At 36.3% G+C, this 21,473-nt stretch overlaps 1 protein-coding gene across 3 annotated transcripts in view; it reads left to right on the top strand.

Annotated features, from left to right (window-relative positions):
- The window catches only part of ZNF407 (zinc finger protein 407), a 458,743-nt gene that overhangs the window by 276,505 nt on the left and 160,765 nt on the right, over positions 1 to 21,473 (top strand). For 2 of the 3 annotated variants that reach the window (XM_005586435.5, XM_074023023.1), the window contains one exon: positions 3,456 to 3,576. In XM_005586435.5, coding sequence (XP_005586492.3) covers positions 3,456 to 3,576 — 121 coding nt within the window. Of the gene's footprint in view, positions 1 to 3,455; positions 3,608 to 21,473 lie in introns of all 3 variants that reach the window. The other variant, XR_012427389.1, reaches the window with a different exon arrangement.

Raw genomic sequence — 21,473 nt, 5'->3', positions numbered from 1 at the left:
GTGAAGGCTCAGAGAAGATTTATTTGTTGTAGTAGCCAAAAATGGAAACAACCCAAATGTCCTTCAGTAGACAAATGGATGATCAAACTTGGTACACTCGTATAATGGAATACTACTCTGCAATGAAAATAAATGAAGTATTTATACTCATAGTAGCATGGATGAGTCAGAAAATAATTATGCTGAGAGAAAGAGTCCAGATAGTAGAGAATTCATACCATAAGTATGTAGGTACATAAATTTCTAGGAAATGCTAACTAATATAATGGTGACAGAAAGCGTGGTGGCTTGACAAAGGGATGAACAGGGAATTGGGAAGTTAAAAGGAGTCCTTTTGGGGGTGATGGTTGTGTTCATGATCTTGATTGTGGCAGAGTTTCATCAATAACAAAACTTACCAAATGGACGTTTTTGTGTGTCAATTATGCCTCATTGAAGCTGTTTAAAATGCTTTATACATTCGGCCTCATATGGGCAGTCTAGACAGATATAAGTCAAGTTAGTAAAATAATTTATAATAGGTGGCATTTTATCTAGACCAGTGCTTCCTTTGTGTTTCTGTTTGTCATGTGTACTGCACTTTGACATTGGTGTGCATTAAATTACTATTTATTTGTTTAAATGAACAAAATCAAATCTTATAGATGCTATGTGTGGGTGTTCATATGATTTCATGATACAGAATATTCCTGTGTCAAATTTGAATAGCTTCAGCTATTTTTTATTCTTATGCAGTATGAATATCATATATTTTCCATCAAATTAAAGCAAAATCTGCCATCATCATAAAAGTAAATTTGTGTGTAAGTCATTTCAGTACAATTGAGCTGTCTATAGCAATTTAAGTCATTTGACCAGAGGTTTAGAGACTGAGAACAAAGAGTTATTCAAGCAGACCTTGGGTGACCACTTGAATAGGGTACTATAGATGGGATTTATCTTAAAGACAAAAGGCTGAAAGAGACAAAAATCCCTTTCAATTCAGATTTTTACTCTGCTTGGTATATAGTCTTTAAAAAAAAATAAGTCAAATATTTCCTGGTAGGATCTGTTAAGTGATATCTTTATGTCATATTCAGTAACTATGCAAAACCATGAATTATTTTATGTTTGCTAGCTGTTCATCTTTTTCCTGGTTATGAGCTCTTGATGAGAAGCATTTGTGTGCTTCTTTCATCTTTGGCAGAGACTTGTTGACAATTATCAGTGTTTAGGCAGTTCTGTCATCATAATGATAAAAGCCACTGGCTATTGAGAACTCTGTGTTAAGTATACTCTTTCCATATTTTTTGTTGTCTTTAATCCTCACAATCACCCTGCAGTTTGGTGGTGTTATTCTCTTGATCTTGTTCAAAGGGTCTAACAGGTAGCAAGTGAAATGTGGCAAAACTAGGATCAGAATTGAAGTCCATCTGGCTTCATCTAACTACTGTGCTGCAATAAGAGAGAAAATACCACCAAATGGGTTGTATATGGATTCAGTTAAATGTTACTACAATTATGTGTAAGCAGTATAAATAGACATAGAATGTAGGGCAAACTTCTAAACGTTCTAATTTTCAGGACAGATATGGTTTTGTTGATAGCCGAACTGATAGAGAGTACTTTTAAAGTAAGATATTTTACTCCTCATTTTCTAAGTAAGTCAGTATACTCATACAGCAATCACAAAAACATGGAAAGTAAGAAATAACAAGTAGAGTTATTGAACATATGTAAAATTAATCCATCTTATATGTAAAATTTGCCAGGAAAAATGTTGAGAACAATATTACTATAGATTTTTTTTTTTTTTGAGAGTAGGGGAGTGAGGTTTTTTCTAAATCATTACTGTCTGATACAAATGTAATGTGATGTATACATGTATAATATTGTTTCCTGGTAGCTGTATTTAAAAAAAAGAAAACGTAACAGGTGTAAACATTTTTACAACAGTTAATTTAACCAAATTCAAATTATTATAATTTCTACATCAAATCAATGTAACATTATTAACAATATTTTTGTTATAATCTTTGTACTGCGATTTTGAAATTTGGTATTTTACAATTTAGAACATCTCAATTCAGAGGCTAAATTTTCATCTGAAATATATGGTCTATATTTAGATTTGATAAAAGTTACACTTCAAAAAGTAGATTCACATTCCCAAGCTGTTCCAACCATATTTAAACATTTTTTCAATAGCTCAGTCGAGTATCAGTTTTTACATTTAAATTTACATTAATTAAAATTAAATATCCTTGTTTTCAGTGCCTACCAGCCAATGCAGCTACTGGAATTAAAAGCTGATAAGACTTGATGATTCTTTGAATGTGTGTGGGATGGGGAGGAATTATTTAAAGGAGAAGGAGGTGTCAAATGAAGGAAGGAAATACTTTGTTGAAGATAATTTCACTATCTTCCTGTCCTTGGCAAGCCATGAACTTCTCATGGGCAGAACGGTTACATTTTATAAGCACGTTCACACACACACACATAGTCAAGCATCACATAACCTTTTGGTCAATGACAGACCACATACACAATGGTGGTCCCATGAGGTTATAACGCTGTCTTTTTACTGTACCTTTTCTGTGTTTAGATGTGTTTAGATACACAGATACTTATTATTGTGTTACAGTTGCCTACAGTATTTAGTACAGTAGCATGCTGTACAGGTTTGTAGCCCAGGAGGAATAGGCTACACCATCTAGGTAGGTGTGTAGTAGGCTGTGCCATCTAGGTTTGTATAAGTGCATGCAGGATATTCTCACTACAATGCAATTGCCTAATCATACGTTGCTTAGAACCTGTCCCTGCCATTAAGTGCTGTGTAGCTATGTCTGTCTGTCTATTTAACTATGTCTGTCTGTCTATTTATGTGTCTGTTATATCTACACAGGGTTGGTATATTTTAATGTGGTATTAAATATTCTAAATATTTCTTTGGGGCCTCTTTTTACTCAGCTTAATACAGTGGTATTTTTTGTTGCTTCTGACACTTTTTAAAGTGGTGCCTATTTACAGCTTGATTTTATTTATTTTTCTTCATATCTAATGTTAAGATTTTACTCAGTTTTAAATTATATATTCACGGTATATCTCTGTTATATGCCTATCCTTGGTTTTAACCTAAGATTTTTTTAATGGCTCTGATGTAACATGGTTTATTAAACCATTATAAATACAGTGCTGAACCATCCATAGAATTTAGATTCCTGTTTATGTAAAATGAACCTTAACCATATAATCTATACTTTGCTGACGTTCTAATATAGAAACAAAAATCAATGATATCTTCTAATTTTCTCACTCTGAGAATAAATATTCAAATGTCCTAAATGTGTGGAGTCCATTGAATCATATTCTTGGCATTTCATGGAAATAAGTGTTTTTTAAATTGTCAATGCCAGGTTTATTCCTTCATTTCCAGTTACTATTATTCATCTATAATATTTCTTGATATATTACAGGAGAAAAACCTTTCAAATGCGATGAGTGTAACTTTGCCTCCACAACTCAGTCCCATTTGACTCGGCACAAACGTGTACACACTGGAGAAAAGCCCTACAGATGCCCCTGGTGTGACTACAGGTAATGACTCATCACTGAGCAGTCAAATCAGGTGGGCCGCCATGATGGATTAAAAGCCTGTTAAATCCCAATTAGAAGTATAGTTTTTCTAACCACCATGAATCCATATATTAGGTTGGGAGCTAATTACCTAATTTTAGTGACTTTTAAAAATAAACTATATTTTAAAGTGGTTTTAGGTTCACAATAAAATGGAGAGGATGGTCCAGAAGTGGGTCGTGTATCCCTTACCCCACACATGTAGAGCCTCTTCCGTTATCAACATCCTGCAGCAGGCGGTCCATGCGTTACAGCTGATGAACCTGCATTGACATTTTTCTCACCCAGAGTCTATACTTTCAATTGGGATTCACTCTGGATGGTGAACATTCTGTGGGTTTCGACAAATTTATGACATGTCTCTGCTATTATAATATCATGCATAATTTAGTTACTGTTTAAAAAATATAACATTCTTTTCCATTTTCTATAATCTTAACATTTAGATTTTATACTTTTATCTTACAACTGCTTTTCCACTGATTTTATTGCATTTCTCAAAGTAAGAAAACCATTTTAATTAATCAGTTATTCAACCCATTTATGATATCTTGTCTAGACTAAAGCACTCATTTATGGCAATGAAGATGATACAAGAAATTATCCTGCCTTTAAGGATATAGCATAAAAAGTGACTCAATATTTATAAGTTATTATAATACAGATTTGAATGGGAAAAGAGAGAGGCCAGGGGAGTACATAAAGAAGGATTGTGTTGAACCCAGGTGAAGTTCTCACAGAGGAGACAGCATCTCAGCCATGGCATAAAAAATGGTAAAATTATTTCCAGGACCCAATCCACGTGCGTTCTGAAAGGATGAGGAGGGGTTGACACCTCGTAGCGTGTTACTGCTGAAGGCATCTTGGAGCTCATGGATGTTCAGTGCACTCACTTGCATCCACAGTGGCCGAGTGATGTCTGCCAGGTCGCAGAGTTACTTAGTGGCGGCAGCGAAGCCTTGGTGCGGAAGAGTATGAGATAGACTCAGGCAATGCTAATTCGTCCTCTCAAGTACTTGATAAGGTATGTGTAGAGAGGCATAGTGGAAGATCAGGTGGAGCGTAGAGCTTGCAGCCAGGTCACATTGTGCCTGAAGCCTGCAAAAGTGAGATTGGACCCCATGTGGTGGTCTGTGGGACCCCACATAGTTTGCAGGCAGCTGAATGACATCTGTCTTAAGAAGCCTCACCTCAATGATGAGAGCCTTCCTTATCCTGAAGCTGAAGATCTCCATTGTGCTCAACCCACATGATGACATGAAATTGAGGGTGTGTCTTTAAATGCAGCCCACTTTTGTTGACTATTATGTATGCTAAGCCTGAAACCTTTAAAAAGTTAGGTTTTTGTGTTCCTGTGGATCTAGCCTATGCATTTAGCAAATATATTGCCATAATTTCTATTATCAGCCACATTATTGCGTTAAGTTTTATGTGAAAGGTCATCATATAGTACAGAGATATTACAGATATATTTCATTCATTAATTATTCATTCATTCAACATTTTATGAGTTCTGTCTTCGCTTAACACTGGATTGGTGTTTCTTGGAAATTTGGTAAAATGGTGATCTAATTAGAGGTAGACATAGAAATTCTATGGTGCTTATAATATGGGTTCTTTAAAAAATAAACATTATTAAATGTTCTTTTTCCTTATTAAAGAGATCATGTAGTAGTTGAAGTTCCTGTAAAACACAGAAAAGCAATTAGAAAATTATAAGAATTTCCTTTCATTTTCCCCCTTACCTCTTAGGATTCTACCCAGTCAGTTTTACTGTATGCATGAGGTTCTTACTGCTGTTGTCGGTGGGGAATTATTTTGTTTCAGTATATATATTTTTTTATACTTAAAAAATTATAAATACCTTTCCATGTGAATAATTATTCTCCTACATAACTACTTTATAGTCTTCAAACTTTTATTTTTAAGCAGTAGGATTCTGATTTCAAACAAGATTATATATAAAATTCCACAAATAAAACAGAGAAAAGCGTTACCCACTTATAAGTAGATTTAATCATTAAAAATCTGTATTTACTTATTGTAACATTAAACATAGCACAAGACTGTTTTGACACACATTTTTAAATAGGAGGAATTGTTGATAACAATTGCCAGTTAGCCGCAGCATCCAGTTTCTGTGTTTGGTATAAGCACAGCACAAGGGTGTCATGAGGAGTGCAAGCCGTGTGGAGAACCTGGGCTCAGCACTGCTTAGCTGTGGGGCCGTGGTCAAACTATTGAGTGAAATGCCACTTTCTCGTTTGTAAATTGTGGGTTCTTAGTGGACCAGCCTCGTAGGATTATGGTGAATATTAGGTGAGAAGCACTTTGAAGTCACTTAGCCAGAGTCTGGCAGGTCAGTCACTTGCTGAACGTTCGCCCTGGTTCTCACTGTCATCTCAGGGAATGTTTTGTCATGGTTTCAGGTTTTCCCTCACCTTTCCATCTCAGGAGACTGCTCAACAAGTTAATGCAGGAGTGTCAATGTCCTGAAGGTCTTCAGTGTGTTACAATGTTGTTGTTAATACATGCCAATATGCTTTTTTTAAAAAACAGTTTTTGAAGTGGTTAAAAACTTATTAAATCCAAAATCAATTGTTGGATAATTGCTGAGAATACTTAACAGTTTCAAAATGCCTAGTTTTTAAACTACTGTTTTGAAATGAAATTTTAATCTGCACATGGCCCCAAGTTACATTGATGCACAATAATGAATTTATTAAGGTTTTGGACACATAAGCCATTTTCGGGCTTTTACCCTGAAAATGCTTATGCCTAAATCTTTGTGCATGTTCCAGATTTTTTAAAATGCATTTCGAAAAGCACAATTTAAGGCTTTTGATAGTATGGCTGGAAAGGTGGTGATTTTTTTTCTTCTGATCAGTACTGTGCTTTGGTAGATTCATTTATCCATACAAGTATTTTACAGTATTTCAGGTTTTCTTGGTTTGAAAATATATTACACTTTTTACTAAGGTTGAGATCATATTACTCATCCCTTATTCAAGTTATCTCCCTGAAATAACCTCGCTTCTGTTTAGGACTGCATTTGAGCCAGCTGGATCCCATCCATGTTATACCTCTGTCAGGTACTACATTTAAAAGGATGGTGTTTTCTAAGTGTATTGTTACTGTTCTATAAATAAAAGACTTAAACGACATTGAAATCCAGTGATAGCTACCAAATTTCCCTTTGAAATGCTTAATATGCATTATAAAAGAGTAATTTTTAACCTTTATTTAAAACTTTTGAATAATTGATTATTAACGAAAGTAAATGGTTTGAACACTTTCTGTTCCTGGGACAGCTTCGCCATTCTGCGTACCTGTGAATAGGCTTCTTTTACTAGAGAACAAAAGGGAAGTTCACCTTGACCAGGAGTATAAAAAATTCGCAAAAGTTTGAATCACTTCTGACGTGAGAGAATATGAATGAAATATGGTTAGAACAGGTATCTTTACTTTCTTGTTGATGAAAAAAAGATTTAAAAATGAACAGATAGTTAAGATTCCAAATACTGTTTTTGTTGCATATGATAATAGGAACAGGATCCCGTATTCACCTCACATAAATGTATTCTTTCACAGCATAAATAAATTTGAATATGTTATATTTTCATAGATTTAATAAGTCTTTAAGATGATCACATATTTCCTAAGAAGAAAATTATTTAATTTATTTTCGTATGTATCTCACTGGTTTATTTTCATAATATTTTACTGCTCAAAATATGTAACTTCTACTTTTATGTTTTTATTTGTGTAATATCAATAGATAAAAATTATTCCTGTGGAGTATTCCTGTATTTGCCATTATTAACACTTAATTTACAGGCAGCTTACCATCATTAGAAACTGAAATATTATTTAAATTTCATTTGAAAATGTATTTCTCATTTTATAAGTTGAACGTGAGTGGAGAAATACTAGTAGTTATAATTATTCATGAAAAATACAAATATAGATTTGTTTACAAAAGAACTTTATAATTGGTCTTTTGAACCTGAGGCTATTTTTCAAGTTTGCATTATTAATTTAGGCAATGACATCTCATTCTATTTAAATGTAAACATGTACCCCCTTCATTAGCTTTTACTGTCTAAAATATCCAGAAGTCTAATCCATTACAAATCACTGTATTCAATCATTACTCCAAAACTTTTTTGCCATTTATTACTATTCATTATAATTTCAAAACACAAATTAGATTCATAGCACACTGGTCCAGAATATTATTTCTGTAGCAAATTCTTTAGATTTGTTTCTGCATTAAAATGAAAAAAAATAACATTTTTCTGTGTTTTTATTTTTCTTTGTTACATATCACCTCTGTATTAATGAGAATGAAATAGAAAAAAATTTAGTGTGTTATAGTAAGTAAACTTTGGAATAGCATAAAATTCCTACTTTCCGAACATAGGGTTTTTAAATATTGAACTATGTTCTGTTTCACTCATCACACTGGCTTCCACATCAGAGTGGATGTGTTTCACTTTAGTGGCCTCAGTTGGGATTTTGTTTATGTGAAACTTATCTTCCCATTGGCTTCCATTTCTTCTCTATGATTTATACGGGATATGTAATAAATGCATGTTAAACAGTAAAGCACTGATAAGTCATGAAAAGTAACATAGAAATACTACCTGTAGTATAAAAATATTAAGGGTAATGCTACATTGCACTTTAAATGATAATTTAGTAAATTGCAGAAAACTGAAATGTCAAGCCAGACTCTGACGGTTTTATCATCTGCATATTGTGTCTCTATTATTGAAATTGGGATAGCATCAGTGCTCCTTAAGTCTAGTTTTGGCCAGAGTTTTCCTTAACTGTGTCACTTCCTTAGTACTTCTAACCTTACATACTCTTTTTAAATTTTTTTTAACTTTCTACATTTTTCTCTATTTTTCTTCTTTATTCATTACTTGACATCATAACCCTGAGTAGAAAGTCTGTATCTCGTGGAGCAGAAGAACGGAATCTGCAGTCCCTGCCTCATACTGAAGATTTACCTCGTCATTTTGCTAAATTTGTTGGAAATACACTTCGGGTGTTTTCCCCCCTACTTATGGCTGATCTAGCTCTTAACCAGTGTTAATGACTTCTGCAAAATAGTTTTTGATCTCAAGAGGATTTTTTTTTCTTTTTTGGGTGAGGGGAAGTCAAAAGATACTTGAAGTAACGTCATAACAGATAGTGATGCTCAACTAGGAATGTGCCTACATTTTGGAATAGTCTCCAGTATCTCTTTGATTTCATATCTAAACATTTTGTTGAGTATTTCTAATCAAATGTCTCAAGTTCTTACACGTGTGACTGACGCAGGGCAAATTTGCTGTTCTTTACCACCATTTGATATATGTATTGACATCCTTGAAAATTTTTGCCAAACATACTTTAAATTTAATAGAATTTTGTCTGAACTTTGCATATTGCTGGAAGTATTTTAAAGGAAGTTTTAAGATGCAATGACAAAAAAATTGTATTTATAATTTTTATTTCTCCTGAAAGTTGAGTTTAATGTTTTAAACATATATTTATCTAAATATCTCAGTTATAAAACATGTTTTTCATGTCATAGATAATAGTATACATTTCTATACAATTTTCTTGTATAAACACTTTATGTTGATAATGCATAGCTAAGTAATAAGGCAAGCCTTCTTAGGTATTGTGGCATTAAGAATTCAGTATACAATGGGATTCATTGTTCTGTTCTGCCACTTGTTTCAGCAGCATCCTGAGTTAGGGCGACTCACTCCACAGGGAGTAATTTTCTTCTTTTGGATAATCTCTTCAGAGACTTTCCGTTTTCCTTTTGCTTCCTGTGCAGGCTCATAGGCTGTACCAGAAGAAGCAGTGGATAGAACCAATGTAGTTTTGCCCCTGAGTAAAGACAATGAGAAAAAATAGATCTTTATCTCTGTAGCAGTATATTTACCGAGAAAAGTGAAATTATGTATACCAAAATGAACAGTACACAATTTTCCGAAGAATCGGAGGTTGCATTTATTTCTTTTGGGTAAATTTGAAGTTCTTAAAGAATAAAGGGATCCCATAAAAATAATCAAAATGAAAATGTCTAGAATTAATATTAGATATACTTGAGATTTGAAGTAGTTTGATCAATGCTGCAAACCTGGTTTGATCAGAACAGACTGTAAATTAAAACTATTTTTGTCATTTAAAGTACCCGTCAACACGTTTTCATTATGTCATTTATCTCAAGTCTATATATCTTTATATTTTACTCTATTGTAACTGCCAATCTAGTTGATGGAATAAAAATACAAATGTCCCAGGCTGAAAGATTACTTTGAAAGCCTAAAATTCCACTTCCTTTCCAAACTTTGCTTAGACTAATAACGATTCCAAGGCCTTCTTCAAATTGCGATGAATTTCTGGAAGACAAATGTGTCCACTGAACTATCTGTGCAGTGCTTGTTCCTGGTCGCATCACCCCTTCCTGCTCCTCACCTGCACACAGTTCAGCCAGCCACAGGTAGATGTCAGTGTGGTGGCTGGTTTGCGAAACTGTTTGGCCCTGGCAGGCATAAAGAGTGCTTTGAAAGGTTCTCCTAGCTTGTGTCGTGATGACACTTGATGCCGGTGTACTATCTTTCACTCGGAGTAGAAGCTCCTGGCAAGTTTAGGCGGGATTTTTTTGAGGGGTTCACCAACACAATAAAATGAATGTCGTCTTAATTGTATCATCTGTTCAGACATTCTGTAATGAAGTGTGAAAGTTGTACCATGTATTAATCTATTCTTCCTTTTTTCAGACAGTTCTTTGCAGCAGAACTTGAGTTCTTCCTGAATGAAATATTTCCTATTTTTCTTTGCCCATTTCATTGGTGAATTTTATCTCATCAGTTCTAATTTTTCATTTGGTTTTGTATTTTCTGTAATGTTTTTTATCTAGTGTTACTTTCATATTCAGCTTGCTTTATTCATGATTTTCTTTCTTGCCCTCTAACACACAAGCACCTAGGCTTTTTAAAATTTTTGTTTCAGCCTAGGAGGCTCTGTGCTAATATAGCACAAGCATTTACACTAGGCCTTTAGTTAATATTGTTACATTTTAATCTAAAAAAAAAAAAAAAAAAAAAAAAACACACACACACACAAAAAACCTCATTTAAGTAAAAGATCTTACAAACTTGAAAACAAATAGATTCCAGAACATTAAAAATTATACATTGGTTCACATGTCTTTAAAAGAAAAAGAATCAGAGCTCTTACTTTTTGTTTATCAGTTACAAATAAGTTGCTTTGTTTGTTGATGTAGCTTAAACAGGCATTGAGATCACAGATTAATTAGAAGAGTCATTTTGAACACAAAGTGACCATACATTCCCTCTGCTATCTCTTTAAGTAGAATCCAGATAAACATGTTTATTAAACCTGCTGTTGTTGAATCCCAAATCCAGTCATTATAAAAGGACCAAAGCTATCTTTGGGGATGGTCTTTCTACAAGGAATTACTATGGACAGTCCCTTGGGTAGTAGTTAGATATATCTGTATATATTGGGAAGAAAGAAAGGCCTTAGAGATGAAAAAAAATAGAAAATTTTTTGGGCAATAGTCTCTTGCATAATAAGTTATTCCTTAGACACTAGAGCTATTATCACACAACAAAACACTTTACTATGTAACTATCTGTGTCTTCTAGCAATAGAAGCTCTTACAGTGTAGCTTATTAGGAAAACTCTAATCTCCAGGAGGAGCTGACAGAAGTCAGAGTATCACCTATGCATCCCTACAGTGTGGAGTGGATGAAGCCTCAGTTGTGGATCTGAGAGAAAATAACACAATTTTTGCAAGTACTAATAGTAGAAAATAACACAACAGAATAACTTTGGAGTACATAAAAGTTTGACCAGTTTTCACTAATTCGGTCAGAATGCTAAGATACTAGTTATTTCATTTTATTTTCAGCTTCTTTGTTTCCACGTATTCTGAAATATTGCCTGCCTGGAGCCTGTAGAAAAAATGTGAAGGAAAGACAGAAAGACAAACTTGGAACATTTGGAAATGGTGATGCCGTCGGTTTTGTGAAGCAGAGGAAGTCAGAGCAGCTTATGTATCAGCGTATCTGACTCATTGCGCTCCCTTTAGGCATGAGACGCTGCCTTCTGTGTGGTAGCATTTACTGTGTATATTTTGGCTTGTCCTTAATAATTTCTTCAAGACAATATTATATTTTTTATAAATTTTATATCTTTATCTTCTTAATTAGGGAATCTAACACAAATTTTTTGTTGGATTTTTTTCCTATTCATATTATTTTCCTACTTAACTATATTTATGAGAAGTTCTAGAAAAAGAACTACTTCTGAGGTTTTGTTTTGTTTTGGTAAAACAATGTTACGCTGTTGCTAACTGCAGAACTGCAGGTGAGCAATAATTCAAATAAACTAGAATTTGTTATTTAATGACATAACCTGATACTTTTCTCTATGGAGAATTTTAACCTAATTTGATCTTCCGTCTTACTCTTTAAACTTTAATCTCTTATTTTTAATTATTTTGGTCTGAATCTTTCTAAACAAACTAGTCCTCATTTTGTATCTTTAATATCGGCTAGGGCACCATTTGGAGATCTCTGCGTAGGTCTTGAGTATATGTTCATTAATTTGACATGGTATTTTTCAATACATTTTGTTTCTTCATCTTAAATTACAACTTTTAACACATACATGAAATGTCATAAAACAAGAATTTTTCCATTGAGAGAATACATAAATTTCAAATTTTGTGCTTAAATATGGAAATTAATATTTTGGATTGAATTATTTGGGGGAAAAGTGGTTGACATTTGAATTTCATAAATTTGTTCCAATCTAAAAACCTCAGATATCTTCGTGTAAGACTATGTTCCATTCTGGACTCCCAAATTACACTTTTCCTTTGATTTCAAGTTCTCTTTTTCACACGGACAAGCCTGCATTGTAGGTCCCGTGAGATTCTGTGGTAAAAGACGGCAGGAAGTCTGTGTGGGTTGCTCTCCACTGTCCGTGCTGGATGGTCTGTTTTCCTCCAAAAGCAGGAGGGAGACAGTGCAGGATGCTGAGCGGGAAAGTGACATAGTCACACTTAACTTTGCAAAATCACCTGTGCAGGACAAATAATGAGTCAGAGAGGGATCCAACAGGACACGGGAGACCATTTAAAAGACAATTGCAAAGGTACAGGCAGAAAATCACCTGAAGCTAATGCTGTGATGGAAGGGCAGAGAGTGGCAGGTTATGGGAGGGAGAACCAGTGGACCTCTGGGCCCAGTGAATGCATTGAGGGGAGGGTGACAGAGAGCCACACGCCATCCTTCAGGTGTGCTGGCCAGGGCTGCTGGGTGAGTGACCGTGCCAGTCAGGGCGGTCCTCTCTCCTGGAGGGGGATATCCTTTAGGAAAAGGATGGTCTGGGATGAGCTGCCCATGAGATGCCCATGTGATGTCCAAATGAAACCAGGTCAATAGGTGCAAAGTTCAGTACTAATCTATGTGGAACTTGATGTGATTGATGTTTTCCTTGGAAAATGTGGAAAATGAAACAAGCAGAGAGGCAAATAGCCTGTATGAGAGACAGAGAAGCAGGCTCACGGACAGGGGAGGGACCTCCAGGAAAGAGAGGTGCATGCACCAAGCAAAGAGTGGGCAGCGTGCCAGGTGTTGAGTGAAATAGGAGAGTGCAGCCTGCCAGCCACGGTCACTAAGAGTCTCAGGTTCTCTTGGGAAGACCAGTTTTAGTAAAGTGGTGAGAACAGAAAACAGGTAAGTGGACAGAAGTGCAGAAATGATAAGCTTGCCTGTTGCCTTGTGTTCACAGAAACTGCCTTGAGGCTGCTCTGTGAAAACACTGGGCTAGAGGGAAAGACAGAGAGTGGCAGCTGAGGGCAGGTAGACGGATGCATACTGTCTTTGTGTTGGCATTCATCGTTCACTGAAAATCACTTTCTGAAATTTACTTAAATGTGTATATGTCCATTGAAACAGTGAAGCTGAAAACTGCATCATTCGCGATGGCTAGTACAGTGTATACATGATTAGGGTTGGTGAAGCAGGGGCCACTGCTAATAGTTAGATCCTCTGAGGACTTCTGGGAACACTCTGAGTTGAGCCAGTGCCTCGCTGTTGTCCTGTGGGTCCTCTCTCTGCACGTGGAGAACTGTGGCTTCAGGCCTTCCCTGTCATTTCATGTGGCTACGATAACTTTCCCACCTTTTGGGGTTACTGCATGGCACCACTTTTTATCTTCATTGTGGCTGGAGTTTTGAATCCAGAAAACAGGAACGATGTAATGGTATAATCTGTCTCCTCCACACCTATACACCCCACAAGTTGGGGTTTTATTTGCCCCATATGGAGAATTCTTACAAAAGCCTATGTTGCTTCAGCTATGTTTCATTAATTTAACAAGTTGCTTGCTGCTAGCTAACGATTTAGTGTAATCATTTAACACACACTCACTTTAAATATAGTCTTTTAAAGTGTGATGTCTTTTCTGTGACTTATTTTACACAGTTTTTGCTCTTGTCTCAGGTTTTTCTAAGATCAGTAAGTCTAACAGGACACTCTAATGACATCATAAGCCAATTGAAGAGCACCCAGTCATTTCTTTTGATGACACCTGACTCCTCCTGACTCCTGCATGTGTTTACAGCCATTCAATTTGTTTTCACCTATCTTTTGTTCAGCTTATTCCGAGTAGTTATGAGCATCATGTTACATTTTTACCAAGCACAAACTTAATTCTATGTTTTCTGTGTTCTTATGTGCTAAAATTTCTATTGAAGACTGTTTTAAATTGTTCCCTACCTTCTTCAGATTACCATTGTTTTCTAGAAATATGTAATTCTCTTCGAGTGTGTCCTACAAGAGGAATGTGATAATAAGGATCCTGGTGGTGAAGTTAGTGTGTGTATAATGTGAACAGGGAAGGCAGACATATCACCCTGTAGGCTGAGATAGGGAACGTGATTTGTTTCCATGACTTAGGGTGCATTATAACTGCTGAGTATTGGTGTCAGTTGTATTAAACCACTAAAAAGTGGAAATAAGTCATATATATGGCCCTACAGGTTGATGGATGCTATTTTTGCATTCACTAGCATTTTGTATGGGTTTCCTTTGATTCTATTGGAATTTTAGCTGCTTCATTTCATTATGAATTATGATTACCACAAGATTGTTATGGCTGCATCTCCATTTTAGGTTTTAGATTGTTTTTCAACCTTAAAACTAACGATGTATTTCCCTTTGCAAATTGAGGTAGTTCTGTTTTGTACATCTTCTCTCAAACTTGTGGCACCATTTTTGCAAGTACAAATAAAGATGGTAGAAATAGTCACCACAGTGCTCCTAAAGTAGGTTACTTCTAGCATCGGTGACAGTGTTTTGTTACATTGTGAGGAAGCCTCTCTGTACTAGGCTAGTGTAGCATTTCGAAGATAGAGAGACCCGGAAGACTCAGAGTGGAAGTGGCTGTGATGAGCAAGTGTGTCATCTGGAACCATCCTCCCAGTCCCAAGGGCCCATGTGCCCACGCCTGAGAAATAGATGGACAATATCAGCATATATATATTTTTAATTACATGTTCCTTCCAATTAATGATTTCTGTGTGGCCTTTGAAAAATGATGTTATTAATGTAATGATTATACAATCCAGCTCTTCTTGAGTTATGTGTATGTACTTGTTTTTAACTACACATGCACACACATATATTATTACCTTCCTTGCATCTCTTTTTAACAAAACAATCTTTTAAAACACTATGTCCTCATGTAAAAAACAGTCAACACAAGGTTTCAGTTTTATTTTTAAGGTTTTGTTTTTTTATTTTTTTTGTTTTTTTTAGTTTAAAAGTGGAATATATGTTTTCCTTAGCTGTAAAAGCACAATCAAGGCAACATGATAAGTGAGTCAGTGTTGTAAAAGTAAAACTAATTTTGCCTTCACTCACATGAGCTATAGAAGGAGGAAGCTTTATTGTCCCTGGGAAGGTGATAAGGCAGAGTAATTGTATATTATACTGTCCTGGAACATCTGCCTGAAGACTGTTGGAGCAATTCATCTATCATGGACGATACAGCATGTTTTGTCTTTTTGCTTTAACCCGTCCCCACTGCTGGCCTGCGCGAAGGTTTTGATAGGGACTGCGCCTGGGCCGGGGCTCACATTAATCAGTCCCCTTGTTCAACACTCCAGCTGACATAATTACAACCTGCGCACAGCAGTTATTCAAGTCGAGTCCTTGTCACTCGTGGTGCGAAACTACACAGCTCAGATCCCGGAGGAGATTGCCTTATCACACAGAACAAGGGCTCGCAGGAGTCGAAGAGAATAGAAATGGGAAAATGTCTTCCGGGAGTACTATATATTCCTTTAAAATAAGACGTTTGAGAGACTTACAAGGGACAAAGGGAAGCATTGTGTGCAGGGACTGAAATGAACCAATTATTATTTTTAAATGGATTACATGGAGCATTTTTGTAAAAAATGGACATAGATTATTAAATAAATTCAGTGGTCCCTCAACATCAGTGACTCTTCTCTATTACTTTTACTTCAAAGGTGATCACAGAACTTTCGCATTATAAAAGGTTTACATTTTCTTTGTACAACTCAATAAAATTAACAAAGTGTGCATTTTTCGTCTAATACTCAGCGACTATAGACTTAGGGAGCTCTGTACAGCATGGAGTTAAAGCTAGGAAACATTTTTTCAAAAGACTTTTCAAAGATAAGTAAGTTCACTCTTGCCTATGGCAATGTAGTCTAAATATTGGACTGGCAGAGCCTCCAGAAAAATGAACTCTCTTATCATATGTTGCACCTCCCCTCTCTACCTCTCCATGGGGTGGATCACCCACCAGTGCCTGCAGTATGCCAGGTGTGGAGGATGGAATCTCTCAGACACTTACATAGTATTTAAATTTTATGGCAGCCCTTGCCCCACCCTAATAGCCTAGGTGAGTCTAAGAGCTTGTTGTGACTTAGGTGACCAGGCCTGCCAGACTGCCCACTAAACTGCGCTCCTATACATGAGTGCCAAAAGTTATTGTTTTAAATCTAGTCTTTTTCCCTTAGGCATTATTAGATTGTCCCAAGTAAAGTCAGGTTCTGGCTTGAACTATCAGAAATATTGTGAAACATACTGCTGCTTCAGTAAAAATTTTACGTACATCACCTTAAATTTGAAAAGCTGTCAACTAGAAAAACACAGTAAATTATTCATATATGCACACATATATATGTAAATACTTAAATTGCTTGATTTGTAAAGTAATATTTTTTCTACACAACTTACTTCAAGCCAAAGTTGTATGTGTATAGAGTTCATGTCCTTTTTGGGAATATATTTCTGTCTACCATTTTTATTCTACCTAACTGTTTCTAAAAAAATGATGGCTTGGATTTTTAGAGGTTGGTTAGGCTCCATTTTTCTGTTGTATTTCCTTAAAGATAGATTTTTTTTTCCTCAGAAGGTTTTCATCCATCTGCCTTTTCTGGTTTTGCAACACCTCACTTTGCTACACCTAGCTTGTTAACAGAAATGGAAAGAATAAAACTTTTCCTATGAGGGAATAAATATGTAGTAATGAAGAGTTCGGGGGTTGGGGGGTCTATATTTATTTCAGAATGGCAAGATAAAAATGAGAAGAATTTCTGCTCTGCCATCCAGGCAGGAGATTAGTGAAAGGAAGTGATTCAATATGTAAGGCTAATTCTGCCTTTTTATTTTCAGATTCTGAGCATCAAGCAATATTGAATAGATTGAAAATATTGCTTGCTGCTCAGAATATCAACTTTGAAAAAATGTTTTGGTAGTCACATATGTTTGGGAGATACTCTCCATATTGTGTCCCTTATCCACCCCCTTCACACTCACAGTAATCAGCATATTAAAGACTCGGAGAATCCCTTTAGTCAGGACACACCTCTAGTTTTGTGTACTGATATTCGTCAGACTTCTGTGGCCACGAAGGCCCTTTCCCCAAAGCCCTATTAATATCCTGCTGGATTATTTGTATTTCACCAGTAAAGTCTGCCGCATGTTTTTAGCTCAGAGACTTTAGCGTGTTCGTTCTTCATCTGCTCCCATTGTAAGGCATGTAATAATTGGGAAAACTTACTAAGTTTTATGTTACTTCTGTGAGCATTTAGCGTGGTGAGGATATCAGAGGAAAATCTTCCAGTTGCTCTGTGTCCCTCACACAGTTACTTTCTCTTCTTCTTTATACCAGCAATGTATCAGTGTATGATGATACGAAACGGTTAACGAAATGTGTTTTTTCTCTCTGGGGCTCAAGAGAAAGAATCAGGGAGAAATCCAGGTTCTCCAGGGCTTGCCCTTGCTGGAAGGCCTGCCCTCCTTCCCGTGCTGCCGGTGACAGGACAGCTCGGCCTCGTGTTTGAGTCACTGCACAAACTCAGAGTCAGTGGGACTGTTCCTTAAATGCTAAAGTCTGAAGAATTCGTTTGGGTTTCTGAATGAAAAAACTCAGTGTCACTTCCTACCATTTCTTCCTTGTGATTTTCATTGTTCCTTGTGGAGTGGAGGGTAGAAAGGAAGATGTTAAAGTCGGTGCCGATTCTTATTGGTTGTAGATAATATGATCGGAGATTAGAATAGAGTTGTAATTTAAGTGGAAGGGAAGGTGGGAAACATGAAAGGTGAACAAAGCGTGGGGAGTTATTCTCAGTCCTGAAACAGAAGGAGCAAGTGTAACTGTGGGTGAAAATCTTACAAGATAAATATATCCAAAGCAGTGGCATATCAATATGTAAGTTTGCTGTTAACATAATTTGAAATCAGTAGAAGTTAGAAAAGCATTTGGAATAATGTGGAAAGCAAGACAATTTTAGGCCCTTAGCCGTTGAAGAGTCACTGAAGGGCAGATGCAGCAGTCCTCTAAGTGGACACGGTGAGTTTTCAACCTTTTCAAAATGTTCACGTTTTCTTTTATGCAGCACAGCACAGCTTTTTGTTAGTGCTTTTAAGGTACATAACTCGTTTGTCTTGTAAAATCGCATCCCCTTTGAGGGCATGACCACAGTGATTTGTTTTTAGGCTTCTTTTTATGTAGTATCTACTAAATACGTTTTAAAAATTCATTTTGAAAGTAAAAAGTCAATACATAGGAAGGTAGACTTCTCTTGTAACCTATATACTTTCCATCTAAACCGAAGCAGTAATCAGGCTTAAATTATTTGTCTTCTGAAGTGCCTACGATTGGGTCTGAAAGGCTGGCCTTGCTCCCAGATGTTTAGAACAGCAGCTGGATGTGCACAGGTTTCCTGTGGGTCACAGACAGGCCAGTGCAGCGACTGCCGCTCGGGAACCTCTCTGAGGCACGCGAGAGCCTGTTGGCTGCTGGTGCAGAGAGCGCATGTGGACACCTGGACAGCCGCGTGACTTGGAAGCAGCAGAGTTTATCCTCTCAAGGGTGGTGGATGAGACCAAGAATGCATCAGTGTTCATCCACTTCTGTGCTAACTTACAAGTTTCTTTCTCTTATGGGGCACTGCGCTGTTTTAGAATCACTTTATATCACATAATAAACATGAGCAGAAATATAACTGAGAAGTGGAGAGAAAAAATTCAATGTGCATCAATTTGTCCTAAGAACTAGTTTCAGAAAATTGAGATTTCTGAAAAGCAAGAAGTAATGAGTAAATAATCTAATGGAAATTGTCCCATTCAATGAATAGCTATCAGTTATAATAAAGGAAAATAAAATTCATAAGATTTGGAGCAAGGTGATCCAGAAACTCTCCAAGTAAAATTTCCTGTTGCTGAAAATGTCCAAAGGATTGCATTTTGTGATTACCTCAGATTGCTATAAACTCTTTTTCTCAGAATAAAAAAAGGGACTTTGGGAATTCTGTATGTAGTGTAATAGTGTAATGTGGTGCCATTATTTTTAAATATCTGGTTTACTTAAACTCTCTTAACATTTACAGGTTTTGTACATTATTATTACTCTTTGGAGTCAGAGTCTTGCCACCATACCTGCATTCCCGGCACTTCTCTCTTCCCATTTTCCTGCAGTACTAGGCATGCCTGTCTTTTTGTCCTGCAGATGTCCTGAAGACAGCTCCTGAGTGTATAGGCTGCATCTGGTGTTTGTAAAGGATAAAGAAGTTAGCTCCATTCCCCACCACACCCTCTCCTCTCTTCCCTGTTTTGATTATAGTATTCCTTCTGGTTTCCTAGAGATTACAGCTTGAGTTTCCTCATTTAAACCTTTTGCTAAATTCATCAGATTGACTCCTCCCTGTGTAAACACGAGGATCCCGGCACGTAAGCGCATCCACCTCTGCCACAACTGTCAGCTGTGCCGCTGTGCTGTGGTTTGTCAGGTTTACATTACTGGAAATGCTGTACAATCCGGGTGTTTTTCAAATAGACGTTTGGTCATATTTGCTTTGTATGTATAACACTCAAAAGATATTTTAATGAATAGCCAAAATGATCCAAGTGCACTAAGCAAAACAAAGGTTTCCTTGGACTTGGAAATCCTTCAATAAAAATAATTGTCATCAGTTGTTTACTAGGCTTCCTTTGAATACGCATTTAATACATTTGTATCTCTATATGTATAAATATATGTATTTTCCATGTATACATTTTATCTGTACACGTATGTGCATGTATTTCATATATATATGGGTATATATGTGCACACATACTCCATGTGTATATGTATATATTTTATATGTGCTTGTATGTCTATATGTGCATGCACAATGTATATGTGAATATATTGTGTGTATGCATATATGTGCACATATACTGTATGTGTATACATATATGTTTTATATGTACCATAGGTGTATGTGTGTGTGCACACACATTGTATGTGTATATGTATATGTGTGCACACATACTTTGTGTATATATACATTTTCTGTATACATATATGTGTATATGCACACACATACCATATGTATATATTTTCAAAAACCTGAAAGGATCCATGTCTACATGTATCTGGGACTTGATTTCTTTTTAACTTAATAATGTATCCTGTTAGTCTTTCCATGTTCATAAGAGCTACCTTATTCTATTTAATGGCTTTTGTACAAGAAGTAAGGGTGAATGCCCAGATATTACACACACCAGGCTTTCTTCCGCAGGGTTTACTGAGAGAAACTCACAGAGGCAGTGCAACAACTGTTGCTCCTCTCCTCAGTTTATCCCAATAACCTGCTGCATTCTGGAGCAACATGCAAGAATTTTGTGGTGCTGGACATCAGATTCTGGGGAAGTGTCTGGCTCTTAGGCTGTGGGACTTCTAAGCTTCACAACTGGAGAAGATCCAGCTCCTCCATGCCTCTGAGGGTGTGTTTACAGGTGAGGTTGAACAGTCCTGTGACCTGGCCTACCAGATCTCTCACCTTGTTCTCACATCAGTAACCATACATGGTTGGGGAAATGGCTTCTCTTTCCCCTGATCAGGCCATGCTCTCCCACCATTCAGCCAGGATGTGGTTGATTTCCATGGAGCTCTGTAGGAGAAGCTACCCACTAGCTCTCAATGGTATAGAATTCCCTACTATGGATGCACTGTACATTTACAACCCATTTCTCTATTCATGGACATTTAGTTTTCAAATTTTGCCTAGTGTTTAGCTGTTCTAAAATAGATTTAATGACATGTGGATCATCTCCTAATTGAGCTTCTGAACTTTCAAGGGCGTGTGTATATTTTAAACTTGAAGGATACTATCAAATGTTTTTCAAAAGCTTTTGCTAACTTACACCATTACCAGAGGTATATCATTTTCCCTTACCATTATTTAATATGATCAAACTTAGTAAATTTTGCCGATCTGTCACCTTAAGTTT

Source organism: Macaca fascicularis, chromosome 18 (genome assembly GCF_037993035.2).
Source record: "Macaca fascicularis isolate 582-1 chromosome 18, T2T-MFA8v1.1".
NCBI classification, from domain to species: domain Eukaryota; kingdom Metazoa; phylum Chordata; class Mammalia; order Primates; family Cercopithecidae; genus Macaca; species Macaca fascicularis.
The sequence above is the reverse complement of the archived record's forward strand: the minus strand, read 5'-3'. Positions and strand labels throughout refer to the sequence as shown.